The sequence below is a fragment of the Leopardus geoffroyi genome, chromosome E1 (assembly GCF_018350155.1).
Source record: "Leopardus geoffroyi isolate Oge1 chromosome E1, O.geoffroyi_Oge1_pat1.0, whole genome shotgun sequence".
NCBI lineage: Eukaryota > Metazoa > Chordata > Mammalia > Carnivora > Felidae > Leopardus > Leopardus geoffroyi.
In genome coordinates, this window is record NC_059330.1 from 46,943,781 (window position 1) to 46,961,074 (window position 17,294).

Sequence of the window (17,294 nt, forward strand, 5' to 3'; positions counted from 1 at the left end):
TCTCCAAAGATTTCTGACACTTGTCTTGAGTCTTGGCTTGTCACTTAATAGCTGTTGTCCTTAAGCAATTTATCCCTGAGTCTTGATTTTCTCACGTAGTACCTACACCTCATATTTTTGAAGGATCATATCAGGTAATTATGTAAAACTCTTAGGTACCTGGCATATAAGTGTTCAATAAATGTGAGTTATTATCACTGTTATTTTTTATCTAACCATTTCAAATGACCTCCATACACATAAAGTAAATATTAATAAGAAGCCAAATATAAACTGTAAGATAAGGGTTTGAGTCAGTTCTACTAACTCATTTAGGAGCAACTCATTTATTCTCTCATGCCTCATCAATAGAACAGACATAACACTGACCTGGCCAGTTATAGGAAGGAACAGTGTCACCCACAGCACGCTGCTTTTACTTTGATTATAGCACTTAAAACTGAATTCTTTTACAAATATATATATATACATATACATATATATATATATATATACATATGCATGCCATCTATTCAAAGAAGTCATGAATTGATAAAAAGGAGGAGACCATACATTAGTCTTTGAATTCTCTGCTCCTAACTGGCAGAACGCTGTACAGTGTGCTCAACAAACGTTTGATAAATTAAGTATTATTGCACATCAAAAAGGTCAAGGAAATAAATGCAATGAAACATCCACAGGCAGCACAAAGAAAAATCTGTGTCCCACCAGATTTATCCAGCCAAAAAGAGACACTTTTTCCCCTTGCAAAATAAACGCTACCAAATCAACTGTACAGTAGACTTCTGCAAGGCAATTCCTCTTCTCTTGTTCAGTCTTTCCAGTGTGTCCTGCTCCCTCTGCCAGCAGAGGCCAGTAGGCTTTTGCCCTGGTTTCTCAGAGGACAGGATCCATGCCCCTTTCACCTTTACATCCACCATGGATTTGAACAGTACCTGGCACATTAAAGGTTTGATAAATGCTGGCTAAACTGAACCAAAGATAAGGTCATCCATGTGGCCTGTAAGTCTTCAGTTTGCCTGCTGGGTTGGGTAATAAAACAGTTCGTTTTTATATACTAGACCTCTTCCCATCCCAGCGTCCTCTATTTCCTTTTGGGTCAGCCACCTTGTCAACTCAGAAATACAAGAAATTCTCAAGTGCCTTTAAATTCCCCTGACTCAGAGCTTCTGGCGCAATTTTCTCCCTTTTTCTTCTTAACAGATCAACACTTATATATCTGGACTGTGGCATCATACTACAGTAAAAGGGATTGTCTCTTAATGTATCTAATATTCCAAGAAAAATTTACTCTTTTTTATTAATTTCTTTAGCTAGATTCCATCTGAATTTCTGTTTAGCAGAGGTATCTGGACTAAAATCCCATGACAATGAATGACTAGCAATATTTTTTACATTATATGAAAAAGAATTCTGTAAAAACAACAAAAAATTTTGTCAAAAAAGTTATCTTCAGCTATGTCCCAAAAGAAAGACCCCCAAAAAGATGTTTTGTCACCTGGCTACTGCCAATCCAATACAAAAATCATTTCTAATGTCTTAACCTTGGTCTGATCTTCTAAATGCCCAGGCTAGTGTAAAACTAAGCTATAATTAAGCAGTTAACACAGCTGTCTTACAATCAATGTCTTACCTTTCTAGAACTTTTAACTTTTTTTAGTTTTATATATCATTCTTATTCACTAATAATTCTCCTTTAATTGCCACCTTAAACACTCCAGTCACCTAAATAAAACTCATTTTATCTCATTAATCCACCAAAACCAGAGAAGGGTGCTAAGAAATTTTAAAAAGGCATATACACTTTGACACCCTTCTTTTTACTCTTGGATATCAAACATTTCCTAACACTTATAAATTCACTGTACACTAACTATCAGCTCTGATTCAGTTCAAGTCTCACTATTTTAAATGTTTCATTTTTTTATAAAGTCCATAAAATAAATTTAAACAAGAATTTTTACCAATGTTTCAAACATACATAGGAAGTTAAATTTTTGGATCCCTGCCCCCCCCCAAAAAAAAACATACACATACATATTTTTTTTTTTGAGGGGGGACACAAGTGAGCGAGGGGCAGAGAGAGAGAATCTCACAAGGGGCAGAGAGAGAGAGGGAGGGAGAGAGGGAGAGAGAGAGAGGTGGGGCTCACCGAAAGCAGGGCTCATGTTTTTTTACCTGAAGCAGGGCTCATGCTCACACCAAGTGGGGTTCAAGCTACCTGATATGGAAATTGAACTCACGAACAATGAGATCATGACCTGAGCCATGTAAGTGTCCTGTATTTTTAAAAAAAAATTTTTTTAATGTTTATTTATTTTTGAGTGAGAGAGACAGAGCACGAGCAGGGGAGGGGCAGAGAGAGAGGGAGACACAGAATCTGAAGCAGGCTCCAGGCTCTGAGCTGTCAGCACAGAGCCTAATGTGTGTGCCCTATATTTTTATATTTTAAAAAACACTCGTATCTACTCACAACCAGTGTCTTTGAGGCGGTTGATGGCATTGGAAAGAAGTCGAACACAACCAAGAAATCCAGCACCTTGTTTTTTATGGATCTTCTTGTGATTCCATACACTGATCGTAACTGAATCAGACTTTCCAATATACCTAAAAAACAACATAACTGAATGAGTAACTTGGCAACTACAAGTAGTGAATGTAAAATTTTTTCTTTTGATTTTGTAGTCTAAAGTCACAAATGTTTCAGAGTATGGTTAGATAATGCAAAATATGTTTGAGTTCAATCAATCCCACAGGATTGAATTTAAATTTTTTTTAAATCTTGTAAGTAAAAATCTATAAAGAATTTTTAAAATATCCTTCATCACATCTGCCACTCTCAGACTGGCTAACAATGTGGTGGAAAAAAAAACTATTTTAGTAGCTAGTGTCAAATAACACTACAGGTTTCTGATGTTTCTTTCCAAGAACAAAAATCTTACAAGAGCTTTTATCACAGTCACATTTAAAAAACATTTCAATGACATGGCCTATCATTTCGAAGAGTACTCAGTTTTCAAGGGGCATTGTCAAGGCTGACAGACCAAAAATCTGACATACCTGGTGGGTTTTAAAATGCTGTAGAACAAAAGCTGATTGTAACGCTTTTCCCCTGCTTCTTTCCTGTATGCAGGCCTTGAGCGAGCAGGACTCTTGCAGATTTCACTTCACTGCCTGCAGACAAGCAGAGCAGGGGAAAGCGTTACTACACTTGTCTGTGCGTATACCTGCAAGTACGTTAAGAGCTCTACCACAGCCAATTGTTCACATGGTGCCATCCCATGCAAAAATATAATAAAATAACATAATTATATCAGTAGAATCCTAACTATATTTCATTGCCTCTAAGTGGTCAAATTTTTGGTCCAGCAACCTTGATCTTCAAGTGTCATTCAGTAAAGCAGTAATATCAGAAAAATTCACCTAGTACGTAAAAAAGCCAAAACCACTGAAGTGAGAACTAAAACTTTTCAATGAGAAACAGGGAAACCACACTTAGATCCAACTGTGCATAAAGCATGCCTATCCCTACTGGACTTTTAATTATGCAAGCTAATCCATTCCCTTTTTAAAAATTAAGCCAATTTGAATTTCATTTGTTGCTTACAAATGGGAAAACTCTGGTCGAAAACATCCAATATGCATGCACCAATTTTCAAAGAGACCTAACAGGCCTAACCTGGCAAGTATCTACTGCATGGTATATCAAAATTCTACAACCAGAATCAATTATTAAACAGCTACAGCACCCCAGATCAAGCATTAAAACAAAATCACATTAAATCGGTTCCCCAAGCCTGATTCCCCAGCATGATAAAGTACTGATCCCCGTGCCTTAGAACAGCCCACCACTGGCATAAGCACCCTTATGCTGTCAAGGCCCAGAGAGACCTTGAGAACGTACACTGAAAACAGAGGAACGTCTGTCAATTGTGTCCTGGAATGACTGTGAGACAGTGAAATCACCTCCCTGCCAAATGAACTTTTATACAAAATAGATTGCTCTTGTATGAAGCCACTGACAATTTGGGTTTGCCTATTCCATCAGTTAGCCTGCTCTAACCAATCAGGCACAAATCATAAAGGGCCTTGTCAGCCATGGTGTGAACTCTGGCCTTCTCTCCAAGTAAGGCAGGAAGCCAATGGGAGACGTGCAGCAAAGGAGTAACAAGATTTGAAATCTGTTTTAACAACATCACTCTAGCTGCTGTGTTGAGGACTGTAAAAGCAAGGCGTGTAAGGCAGGGGTCAGCAAACACAGCCTGAGACCCAAACCCGGCAGAGCACAAAATATAGTGTGATTTCAGTGTATATAGTGTGACATAATTTTTTTTTTTTTAGTTTTAAGGCCATAATCAAATATTTAGAATGTCTACATTCACATTACCACTTTTCTAACATGAGGTCATCATTTCTATTTGCTGGACCCAACAATTCCACATACTAATGATGGTCCAACAAGAATTCCAGCCCATACCATCAGAGAGTCCCCTCCCCCTAAATCCCATGGACCTGGCCACCAGGGAATCTCGCTGATCAGCACGTTAATATAATACCATGCTCTGGTCTATAACTGCACAGAACCCCTGATGGACTGACAGGTTTAGGTAGGGACACCCCTCCCCTAGGTCTAGCATGAAGCAGATACTGAAGATGAGCCCTCCGCCCAAATGCCAAAGATTTGTGATTGTCGACCTGTCAGGGGGGAAAACAGGGGCCCCTTTTAGTCAACAAGCTTGAGCAATGAAAACCTGAGTAAGGTAAGAGGGGCCGGCCACAGTGACCACCCAGCTGCATGCAAAGGCTCATGAAGAGACCCACCTCAAAATATCCACAGACCCCAGCCGACCAATGGGCTAGGGTGAGGTACAGGTACCAAAAAAGGAAAACTCCATATGTTCCTATACTCCCACACTCCCTCCCCCTAATTAGAGCCCCCCACCACTGCCTCCTGGCAGACAGTATTTCCTTTGCTATCCTGCCCCCTGCTCCCCTGCAGCGTATCCAGTGGATTCACTACCTCCTTTGTTTTGCCTATATCCATGCTTTCCCCACCCGATCAGGTCGCCCCACACTCCACAGTGTAGGAACTAGTCTCCTTGCCATCTTTGTCTCCCTCAAAGCCCTTCTCCACGGTTACTGCCTAAGTGTCTGCTCTTGGATATAAACCTGATGATAGCATTTCCCCACTTAAAACCTTTTTTCATTGCTCTCCGCTGCTTTAAGGAGAGCATTCAAACTTATTAGTAGGCTTTCAAGGACCTTCATGAGCTGGTTCCTACTTGCCTCTCTTTGCTTGTCCTATGCCGAACTCCACTTACCTGATGTGAACTCCCCAATGCTGCCCCTCCCAACTGTTTTCAGAGTCATGTTCTCTTTCACCTCTGGGTCTTCACACAGACTACTTTTGCTTAGAGCCATCCCCCGTTTCCTTTTTCAAACTAACTCCCACATAAGGTCTAAGCCTAAATGCCACTTTTCTAGGAAGCTGTCCTTAACTCCTAAATTCATATAAAAAAGTTCTGTATATTTCCAGGGCACCTATACTTCCCCATATTCTTATCATACTGTTTATAATTTCCTATTCACTTGTGTCTATATACCACTTAGCTGAAAGCTTGTGAGACTACGTCTTATGCACTGTTATACCTGGGTCTCTGGCTGAATTTAAATGTGACTGAAGCTTAAAGAGACGGCTTAAAACAATCTGATTAAGAACTCAAAAGCTGAGTCAGTTACACAGACAGTAGCTTATTACAGTTGGGATTTCAAAATCACCACAGGTCAAATCAAGTAATAAAAAAGGTGCGACCTAACATATTTACTAAAAGCGTCTGACATTTGAGGATTACCTGTGAGGTACTAGTCTAAGCACTTTGCAGGGGTTATCTCACTGCATCTTCCTATCAGTCGTCTAAAGTAGGCATTGTTGTTGCTGTCACCAATGGAAACTGACACACGAGGGGTTAAACACTGAGCTAATGATCACACAAATAAGTGGGGGGCTGGGGGGTCGGAAGCCAGGTAGTCTCACTTCTCTCTATTGCCTACTTTTTTAGTTCCTATTTATTTGCCTACTAACTTGGAGTCACTGAGCCATAGCACTGAGGGGCACACAAAAAAGCCTTATTCTGAACTGCCTCTCAGTATCTCAATGTTTTAGGAGAAACATGTTTGTTCACATGTGGTTTAGAAGGTCAAATTTAAATAACTGTCCAGAGTCTAGGCTGAGCTGGGTACTCTGCTAGAAGGGTGGGTTAGAACTAAGTAAGTCTAGAAGTAAGACTAGAAGTAAGTAAGTGAGGTGTCAGGCATAAACGTTTGATGGGAGATGTAAAATTCATTTTTGTGGGTAAGGCAAGTGGAACATTTTGAAGAAAAACTGAAATTGATGAAGAGTGAAGTAGAAAGCTCAAAAAGCTTAAAAGACCAAAGACTTAAAGGTCAGGATATCAGGGCAGTTAACATGTTTATAACATGAGATATGCTGACAAAATGGTAGAGGTATAGAAAACATATAGTAACAGAATTAGCAACCTGGAGAAAACTGACACCTATACCTGCAGGGAGCAACAGATAAGAAACAAGACTATTACTGCCACCCCATCCCTGAAATATTTCCGACTTATTAGCCCAAGATACTCTAACAGCGACGGTGGGGCTAAAACAGAAGGACTGGTGAAATTACTAAAAAGGAATGGAAAGCCCTCCTGAATCCCCTCCTTGACCCAGGTCATCCTCAACCCCAGCAGGAGATGTACGCTTTACTCTCTGAAAAGTTCTCTACTCAGGGACACCAGGCACAGCTGAGGGAGAAGGTAAAAGTCCATTATAGAAGCATGGATACTAAGAAGAGGTTACTACAGTCAATAGAGGGACCTCCTAGCATTCTTACACTCTTCAGCTCCAAGAACACTAGCATCCAAGAATATATAGCCCCGGGCAGGAAACAGCAGAATTCTGTGCAATGAATATGTCACAGCCACACCTGATTACCCTAGCAAGCGGACTACCTCTACCCATGGGCACACAATTTCCAATCAACATGGAAGTGCCTCCCCTTAAATATAAAAAAACAGAAACCCAAATCAAACTAACAGAAAAAAAAAAAAGGAACCTTGACAAAAGAGAGGCAATACAAGCAACAAAACTCACTTCTCTTGCATCCAAGAAATAAGACGAAATTACGAAAAACGGATAGTCAGTAAGCAAAGTGATCTTGCAAGCTAAAAATATGAGAGCAGAAATGACAATAAAAGGAATGTTGGAAAACTAAGTAGGGGAAACAGCCCAGATAGTTCATCATAGTTTTTAATTTTTTACTGAAACAAAAATATTTTATTCCACTGGAGATACAATATGAGAGAAAAGAGATAGGACAACTAAATGATAATCAATTCAGAAGGGGTAACATCCAAGTAACAGGAGTTCCAGGAAAGGAAATAGAAAATGAAGAAGAAATCACCTATAATAAATAAAGACAGGGGCACCTGGCTAGCTCAGTCAGTGCAGCATGCAACTCTTGATCTTGGGGTTGTGAATTTGAGCCCCAGAATGGGTGCAGAGATTAAAAATAAAATCTTTAAAAAACAAATAAAAAAGACAAAATTTCCTCATAACTAAAGAGTTTCAGCATCCAGAAGAGGCACAGGCAGTTATTTCTCTGACATCAGCCATAACAACATCTTTCTAGACATGTCTCCTGTGACAAGGGAAACAAAAGAAAAATAAACTACTGGGACTACATCAAAATAAAAAGCTTCTGCACAGAAAAGGAAACGACAGACAAAAATAAAAGACAACCTACCGAATGGGAGAAGATACTTGCACATGACATACCCAGTAAAGGGTTAGTATCTAAAATATAAAGAACTTACGCAACTCAACATCAAAAAACCCACAAACAATCCAATTTAAAAATGCACAGAAGAGGTATGCCTGGGTGGCTCAGTCGGTTAAGCGTTCGACTTCAGCTCAGGTTATGATCTCATGGTTTTGAGTTCTGCTGTCAGCACGAAGCCCACTTTGGATCCTCTGTCCCCCTCTATTTCTGCCCTTCCCTCACTCGCAAATGCTTGCTCTCTCTCACTCTCTCAAAAATAAATAAATATTTTTAAAAAATAATTAAAAAATAAAAATGCGCAGAAGATATGAACAGACATTTCTCCAAAGATATATAAATGGCCAAGAGACACATGAAAACTCACTCATCGTCAAGTAAATGTGTATCAAAACCACAATGAGTATTACCTAACACCTATCAGAATGTCTAAAATCAAAAATTCAAGAAATAGTAAGTGTTGGCGAGGATATGGAGAAAAAAGAACCCTCATGCACTGTTGGTGGGAGTGCAAAGTGGTGCAGCCACTGTGGAAGACAATATGAAGGTTCTTCAAAAAGTTACAAACAGAACTACCCTACAATCCAGTAATCACACTACTGGGTATTTACCCAAAGAATATGAAAACATCCAAGGGATGTATGCACCCCCATGTCTATTGCAGCAGTATTTGCAAAAGCCAAATTATGGAAACAGCCCGTGTCCATAAAGATATGAATGGATAAAGAAGGGAATATTATTCAGCCATAAGAAAGAATGAAATCTTGCCATTTGCAACAACATGGATGGCTCTAGAGAGTATAATGTTACAAAATAAGACAGAGAAAGACAAATACCAAATGATTTTACTCATATGTGGAATTTAAGAAATAAAACAAACGAACAAAGGAAAAAAAAAAAGAAGAGAGAGAGAGAGAGAGAGAGAGAGAGAGAGAGACAAACCAAAAAACAAACTCTTAACTATAGAGAACACACAAATGATTACCAGAGGGGAAGTGGATGGGGGGACAGGTGAAAAAAGTGAAGGGGATTAAAAGTACATTTATTTTTTATTATTATTTTTTTAGAGAGAGCATGAGCAGGAAGAGGGGCACAGGGGAGACAGCAAGGGAGAATCCCAAGCAGGCTCCACGCTCAGTGTGGAGCCCAACGCAGGGCTCAATTCCATGACCCTGGGGATCATTACCCAAGCTGAAATCAAGTCAGTTGCTCAACCAACTTAGCCACCAAGGAGCCCCAAGAGTACATTTATCTTGATGAACACTGAGTAATAAATGGAAGCTGAATCACTGTACTGTATACCTGAAACTAACAGAACACTGTATGTTAACTATACTGGAATTAGGGGCGCCTGGGTAGCTCAGTTGGTTAAGCATCCGACTTCAGCCCAGGTCATGATCTCACGGTTCGTGGGTTCGAGCCCCGCGTAGGGCCCTGTGCTGACAGCTCAGATCCTGAAGGCTGCTTCAGATTCTGTGTCTCCCTCTCTCTCTGCCCCTCCCCCACTTGTTCTCTCTCTCTCTTAAAAATAAACATTAAAAATATTTTTTTAATTTAAAAATAAAAAAACTATCCTGGAATTAAAAACTTTTTAATTTTTTAAAAAAGAGTTTATCCAGATTAAAAGGTCCCAATAAGTACCAAGCACTATGTAACATATATACCAAGTCCATCATCAAAAAATTTATTATGCGGCATAAAGAGAATACCCTGAAATCTTCCAGTGGAAAACAATAATCAAGAAAGACCAAAATCAGGATGCCATTAATGATACTCTGAAACTGCACTATTCAAAAGGGCAGTCACCAGTCACATGGAGCTATTGAGTACTTAAGGCTAGTCCAAATTGAGGCACTCTGTAAGTGCAAACAAACCCCTAAGATCTCAGACTTAGCTGAGAAATGTTTATTTTTTTAACCTATGCATTTATTTATAAGAAAAAAAGACCATAATTATTTTATCTTGATTACATGTTGAAATGAGAATATTTCAGATATACTAAATTAAATATGTTTATTAGGCTTAATCTTTTTTATTAACTTTTATTTATTTTGAGAGAGAGAGAGACAGAGACAGAGACAGTGGGGAGGGGCAGAGAGAGGGAGAGAGAGAGAGAGAGAGAGAGAGAGAGAATCCCAAGCAGGCTCCGCACTGTCAGCACAGAGCCTGATGTGGGGCTCGAACTCATGAACTGTGAGATCATGACCTGAGCCAAAATCAAGAGTTGAACACTTAACCAACTGGGCCACCCAGGTGTCCCTATTAACTTTTTTAAATGTGGCTATTACAAAATTTAAAATTACAGACAAGCTTCTATTTGTGGCTCACATTATATTTCTGTTCAAGTGCTGATCTAGACCTAGACAACAATGGAGCATATATTCACAATTTGGAGAGAAATGCATGTCTTACCTAGAAGGTTATAATCAAACTATCCATTGAGAAAGACAAAGTACATTTTCAGACAAGATCTCAAAGAAATTTTCCCTATCTTTGTACTCTTTCTCAAGATGACCATGAAAGACAGACTTCATCGAAACAGGGAATAACTAAAAATGGGAAATCACTGAACCCAGAAGAGACAAAGGAAATTCCCAACATAATGATAAAGGAGGTTCCTGGACAGTTGTGCAGCAGGTCCTAGACCAGCTTAGACCACCAGACCAGCGTGGAGGAAGAGGCCAAAGGTTTTAGGAGGGAGATCTCCAACAAGGAAACAAAGCCAATAGAATAGCTCATGCGGTTGAATATATGCAGAAACATCCAGTCCTGTAGGAGAGTCTAGGAATTAATTAATGAGACAGATAGAAAACTAAACAAATGGCAAAATAAGATAGTTAATTCCAGAAAAACAAAATTTATCAAGAGAGGAAATGTAATCACTGCACACCATGCGACTCAGTTATGAATAGTTACATGATCATAATGTAAATACAGAACAATGATTTAACCAAAAAGGTTCAAATGGAGGGCTCGGAGAAAGGAAGGGCCACGTGGGTGCTGTAGGAACAGGGATGAGAGAGATCAGTTGTAAAAGCTAAATCTTCTTCTATGGTAAGAAATGTAAAAATAATACCTAAAAGTATGCATACACTAAATCTCTGCATCTCCCCCCCACCCCCGCTCCTCCCCATATACAGAGAGATGTATAAAGTAAGCATGAGATCTAGAAAGAGAAGAAAATACCAGACTAAACAATCAAAGTAACTCTAGTTACCTTGAGAATGGGAATCAGGAATCAGAATGGGGCAGCAAACTGCAGTTTCCCATTACAAGCCTTACAACATTGGGGCACCCCAGTGGCTTAGTCGGTTAAGCGTCTGACTTGGGCTCACCTCATGATCCCACTGTTTGTGGGTTCGAGCCCCGCGTTGTGCTGTGCACTGACAGCTCAGAGCCTGGAGCCTGCTTCGGATTCTGGGTCTCCCTCTCTCTCTACCCCTCCCCTGTTTTTACCCTCTGTCTCTCTCAAAAATAAAAATAAATATTAAAAAAAAAAAGCCTTACAGTATTATGCACCTTTTTAGAATGGTGCCTATAGCACTGTGATTAAAATTTGAAAAAAAGAAACCATCCCTATAAAAGCACAAAGAATGTCTATGAGTGCACTCCAATTACAATTTCTGGTTTTATACTCATAATTGACCTAAAGTAAATTAATACCTTTATTTAACCGAAAGAAGATGGGACGGGGTTGCTCTATACTGCATATACGTTTTTTTCTCCATAGGCTTACTAAGAGCATTTCATCTTCCAAAACCAGCTATCAATAAGTCACAGTACCTTCCCACTAGGTTTTGTGCCCCTCTGTGAAGACCAAATTATACCACAGATCAAACTCTGATCATTTTCAGTGATTCTTTTCAAATACTATATCAAATAATATTGATTCTATGTTTCATTTCAAATGAATCATTTAAACCTACAGGTCATAATGCTGATTCCACTTTGGATCAAGTGTATTCTTCACAGTATCTGTAGAATGGCATTGCCCAGATCCATCAACCACCACCTTAGCAAATGGATCAGGAAGTCCTGTGGGAAAAGGGGAAGAATTTTTTTTTAATTAAAGAATAATGTGACATGGAAAATAGAAGATTAATTATATAAAACTTACTATTTGCTACAAAAGATTATTCCATTCTTTATAAAAAGTGTAACATTTAGCTATAAATGAAAAGTGGTCCATTTTGAACGAAGATTAAAGTTAATTCTACATTAAATACCAAAAGCTACGTTTTTCTTGTTGCTATCTCAAAACATTCTCAGCTTAAACTACCAAAGCCTAGAGGTTACCTCATAATAGGGAAGTGTTTATACATCTTTACCAGCCCTTTGACCCCAGGAAGCTTAAAACAGTTCTGGTTCTCTTAGGGCCTTCCCAAGGTCCTCCTTAGTAGCATTTTTAAAGAAAGAGCTTCTTACAGGTTTTCACACAAGAATATGGGCTACAGAGAAATCAAATTAGCCAAAAAGTTTTCCTGAATAACTACCATGAGTGATGAAAAACTGAATCGAAAAATTAAATACCCTGCCTTAAAACGTTAAGAATGCCTCGGAGGAGAGGGAAACCAGAGAATAAACAAATGTTTGTATAGATTCTAAAGAAAATACTTTTAACACTATGTCAGGCACTATTCTAAATGCTTTACATATATTAAATCTCTTATTCCTCACAATAATCCAATGGGGTAAATGTTACTATAGTCTCTACCCTACTGATGAGGAAACTGAGGCACAAAGGGGTTTATTAACTAATCCAAGGACAAACAATAGTACGTGAAAGAGCCAGGGTCTAAAGTTTAGATTTTAAACCCATGCACATAAAATCTGGTTCTCAATTTCATGCTCTCAACTACTATACTATAGTATACCTCTCACGTACCATGCAGTTCAACAGTGAGTACAAGTAAGAGTTCAGAAAAACAGAACTGTTGGAGAGTTTGAACAGTAAATCAAGGTGCTTTTTTTTTTTTTTTTTTTTTTTTTGAGGGGATGGTACTCATTGGGCTTTAAAGGACAAACAGGAAGATCACCAAGAAAGGTACGACCGCATCTGAAGGGCTGTGAGGAATCTAACCAAATCATTTGTGCTACGATGTTAAAAGTAAATGCTGTGGGTAAGAGAGGCTTAGAAATCAGAAAGTGACTGAGGTAGATAATAGGGTGTCATATTTTTCTATTAGCGGTATTCAGGGTGGACTGGGAGAAGGGAAGACTGGTACAGAGACTATCTAGGAAGCGGTCATAAGTTTCACACAGTAGGATAAACGAACAGTAAGATGAGCAGACTCTGAACTAGGGAAGCCACAGGAAAAGGGAAAGGACAGTGAAGTAATAAACTACTCTGAAAGATCTAATACAAGTTTATAAGAAACTAGGGTCAAAGATGACACTATAGTTTTCAGGCCTAAGTAACAATGAAAACAGTGGTTCTTTTGGAGAAAAAAAAAGTTAGAAGGTAGAACTAAATAAAGTTTTAACGAGACAAAAATGACATTTTGGGATAGCATAGATCTCCTATGGACAGTTGAAAATACTACAACGGGGCGCCTGGGTGGCTCAATCGGTTAAGCGCCCAACTTCAGTTCAGGTCACGATCTCGCAGTTTGTGAGTTCGAGCCCCGTGTCAGACTCTGTGCTGACAGCTCAGAGCCTGGAGCCTGCTTAAGATTCTGTGTCTCTCCCTCTCTCCGCCCCTCCCATGCTCATGCTCTGTTTCTCTGTCTCTCAATAATAAATAAACGTTAAAAAAAATTTTTTTTTAAACAAAGAAAATACTAGAACAAAATGTTGGTATGGGTTGATAATTGGAGAAATTCTGCACCTTGATATCATGCTAATTTTTTTTTTTTAAAGTCAAGATACCAATGTGCCAAGATTCGAGGTCAGGCATAAATCACATCATCAGTTCCCCAATCCTATGACTCTGTGATCTGTCAACTTCAAATAAGAGAGGACCAAATTTTAAGAGTGTTAAGTATTTAAGAAGATACTTGGAAGTTAAGGTATTGATGTATTTAACTATATTCTTTTTAAAAAAAAAAATTTTTTTTTTTAACGTTTATTTATTTTTGGGACAGAGAGAGACAGAGCATGAACGGGGGAGGGGCAGAGAGAGAGGGAGACACAGAATCGGAAACAGGCTCCAGGCTCTGAGCCATCAGCCCAGAGCCCGACGCGGGGCTCGAACTCACGGACCGCGAGATCGTGACCTGGCTGAAGTCGGACGCTTAACCGACTGCGCCACCCAGGCGCCCCACTATATTCTTGAAGTTTACTGCTATTCATATTATTTCAGTAATACCTACCATTTTTAAATGTGTTTAATGGAAGAATATTTTTCCCACTACCTTCAATAACATTAAGTATTTTCAAGAATCTATTCTTTTTCTTTTGATTCTACTATCTCAGCAAACATACAAATGTATGTTTGTAAGCAAAAACAAAAATCACATTTCAAGCTTTCCTTTTAGATGTTGTTTAAAGAATTAAGGACTAAGGGGAACAACTTTTCCACACAAACACACTAGGCATGGTTTCCAAGTCCTTAATTAACTATGAAATTCTGAGTCCCAACCTCCTATGTTTCTTTTCTGTTAAATAATACAAAACACAAGCTCTATGCCCTAACAAAAAAAAGTACCTATATTTCAACTTACCTGTTTCTATTAGTCCACAAAAATTTACCTTGAGAGCCAAGTTACTGTGATGTGATCAAAAGCTATCAAGTTTTCTGAAGTTAGTGAGGCTTCTAGTGGTAAATATCAAGTGGCTAAGGTATTTTCTGTATTTTTAAAAATTTCTCAATCATCCCCATCATTTCTGAGTCATACAAAAATAGCTAAAGCTGAAGACTTCCTCGCTATACAAATGCACTTGAGCTGCAAATAACAATGAAACAAAAATTTCAACTTAAAAGTGTGTTACTTTCTGGAGAAAATAAAGCTTTATTTTTGATTGGGGGAAGAAAAAGAACATTCACCAATCACCATGGTTCTGAGTGACTTCAATTCGGCCCCTAAATATAGTGACTCAACACAGTATCTTACACATAAATCTTTTATTTAAATGTTACATAAAAGAGGGGCACCTGGGCGGCTCAGTCAGTTAAGCATCTGACTTCGGCTCAGGTCATGATTGCACAGTTCGTGAGTCTGAGCCCCACCTCAGACTCTGTGCCACCCGCTTTGGATCCTCTGTCCCCCACCCCTTCTTTGCCCCTCCCAACTTGTTCTCTTTCTCACTCTTTTTCAAAATAAATAAACTTAAATAAACAAACAAATGTTGCATAAAAGAGAAAAAAATTATACTAATGAAAACATTCTTTAAGAAACAGATAATGGATAAAGACAGATACAGGATCATGTTAATGGTAGAATCTAGATGGTGGATATTCACTATACAACTTTTCCATGTTCTTATACGTTTTGAAAGTTTTCCTTCTAAAATTTTGGGGAGAGGGGGAAATAATTTATTTTTTAAAGCCAATAAGCTTGAAAACAATTCCAAAAAGTGAGTTAGCAAATTTTTTCTCAGCAAGGGTAGATACCCAGAATAAAGAGTATTATCTCTAATACACAAATTACAAGACAGCACTTGGCAGTGTATTTTTTCCTATAATTAAATATATACACACACATATGTTTCATCAGCCTATAGTCATGCTTGATATTAAAGTTTACTTTTCTCATTCAACATGATTTAAACTGCATTACAAGCAAACACTACATTTTGATATCAATGATAACTGCATTCTGGCAATAAACACACTCTCACTCAAATTTCATGAAGAGATTTAGGAAGTACTACAATTTTTTCTCTGGAATTAATGTGGGCAACCTTCAACTTATAAACAGATCAATGACAAACTTAAGTTTGTCAGCAGAGGCCATTCCCACTGTGAACCCAGGTGATAGCCCATCCCTGGCTGAGTGCCTTCTGAAGGCCTCAAGATTGGCTTTCCAATTTCCCTTTCCAGAGCCATCAAATGTTTCTTCCATTCTAGGTTTTCAAGATAATCATATAGTTTCCCCTAATTTCCTTATCCCTAGAAGCAAACTCACAACTCTTAAGAAAACTTTTATCAATTTTTACTGCCTACGCTAACAAGAGAGAGAAAGAGTCCTTTCTTTCTTTTTTTCCCACCTACAACTTAAGGGCAGATAAAGATCGTGTAACTGATATTAACTGGCTCTCCAAGGTTTACCAAAAATCAAAGTAAGATTCTTCTAGATTTCCTAGGAAAACTCAGACAAGTAGATATGGATATTATACTGGAGAAACTGTGTCTTAGGACTCTGGAGGAAAGAAAAGAACTTGGGAAGGAAGGCTGGGAGACAAAATGTTAGATTTTATCTGTAAAACCAAAGCAGTCATCTTGGAGGATGCAGAAGGAGCTATAAAAGAGTGCATGCCTCACTTGTCTCCCTTTTCTCCTTGTCACCTACCTATCCAATCCTATTTGCCACTTCACAGTCCTACTAATCCTACCTCAAATCAACCTTAAGAATGGTAAAAAAAAAAAAAAAAAAAAAAAAAAAAAAAAGAGTATACACTGGTTATTAGTGACAGGGATGAAGTAGGTAGTTCAGAAAAAGCCTGTGAAGACAGAATTTGGTGGCAGCATGGAGAGAGGCCACTGGCCTCTCCTGCTGTGATACGCAGTACGGTAGACAGCACCTGGTACACATATTGGAGACTGCTTAAAACTTTCTTAACTATGTCCCACAGCATCCTATTTAACTGCTTTCCCATATAAGCACAGAAACCAGAAAAATTTCTAATTATACAGTTTTATGTTATTTTATAAGCTTTAATTCTGGTTCTACTCTAGATATCTTAGAAGAAAATTTCAAGTGAGATGAATGAAGTATGATTTTAAAATGCATCAAGAGCTTACTATTTCTTTTAATGAAACCCCTGAAAATTAAGTAATATCATATTAAATTAGCACTCATACCTAGTTTCTGGGGGCTGGTAGAACTTGAATTTTAAAATCTAATGAATCTTCTTGGGGCACCTGGGTGGCTCATTCGGTTAAGTGTCCAACACTTGATTTTGGCTCAGGTCATGATCTCAGGGTCATGGGATCACTCCATACTGAGTGTGGAGCCTGCTTAAGATTCTCTCTCTCTCTCTTTCTGCCCCTCTCTCCTGCTTGTGAGTGTGCACATGCTCTAAAATAAAAATTTTAAATAAAATAAAAAATGAAAATCTAATGAATCTTCTCAATTTATAACTTCAAATATATTACATATAAAACCTTGTTGGCTTCGAGTTCTTTACTAAAAATTATATCATTTTGACTCAATTACTTATTTATATATATTTATTTTATTTTTTTTACTCAATACCTTAAAGCTATTGTGAAGTATGATATTACAGGGTAAAGATTTTAAACACACGTGAGGGGTTCTTCCCAATCCTCCTTCACAAAACTTAATCCTAAATA

General features: G+C 38.3%; 1 protein-coding gene across 3 annotated transcripts in view; it reads right to left on the reverse strand.

The window, feature by feature from the left end:
• Nucleotides 1–17,294, reverse strand: part of SMURF2 (SMAD specific E3 ubiquitin protein ligase 2) — a 120,781-nt gene that overhangs the window by 41,335 nt on the left and 62,152 nt on the right. For all 3 annotated transcript variants that reach the window (XM_045490674.1, XM_045490673.1, XM_045490677.1), the window contains exons 3-4: nt 11,767–11,875; nt 2,474–2,607 (exon numbers count right to left, since the gene is read on the reverse strand). In XM_045490674.1, coding sequence (XP_045346630.1) covers nt 2,474–2,607; nt 11,767–11,875 — 243 coding nt within the window. The remainder of the gene's footprint in view (nt 1–2,473; nt 2,608–11,766; nt 11,876–17,294) is intronic.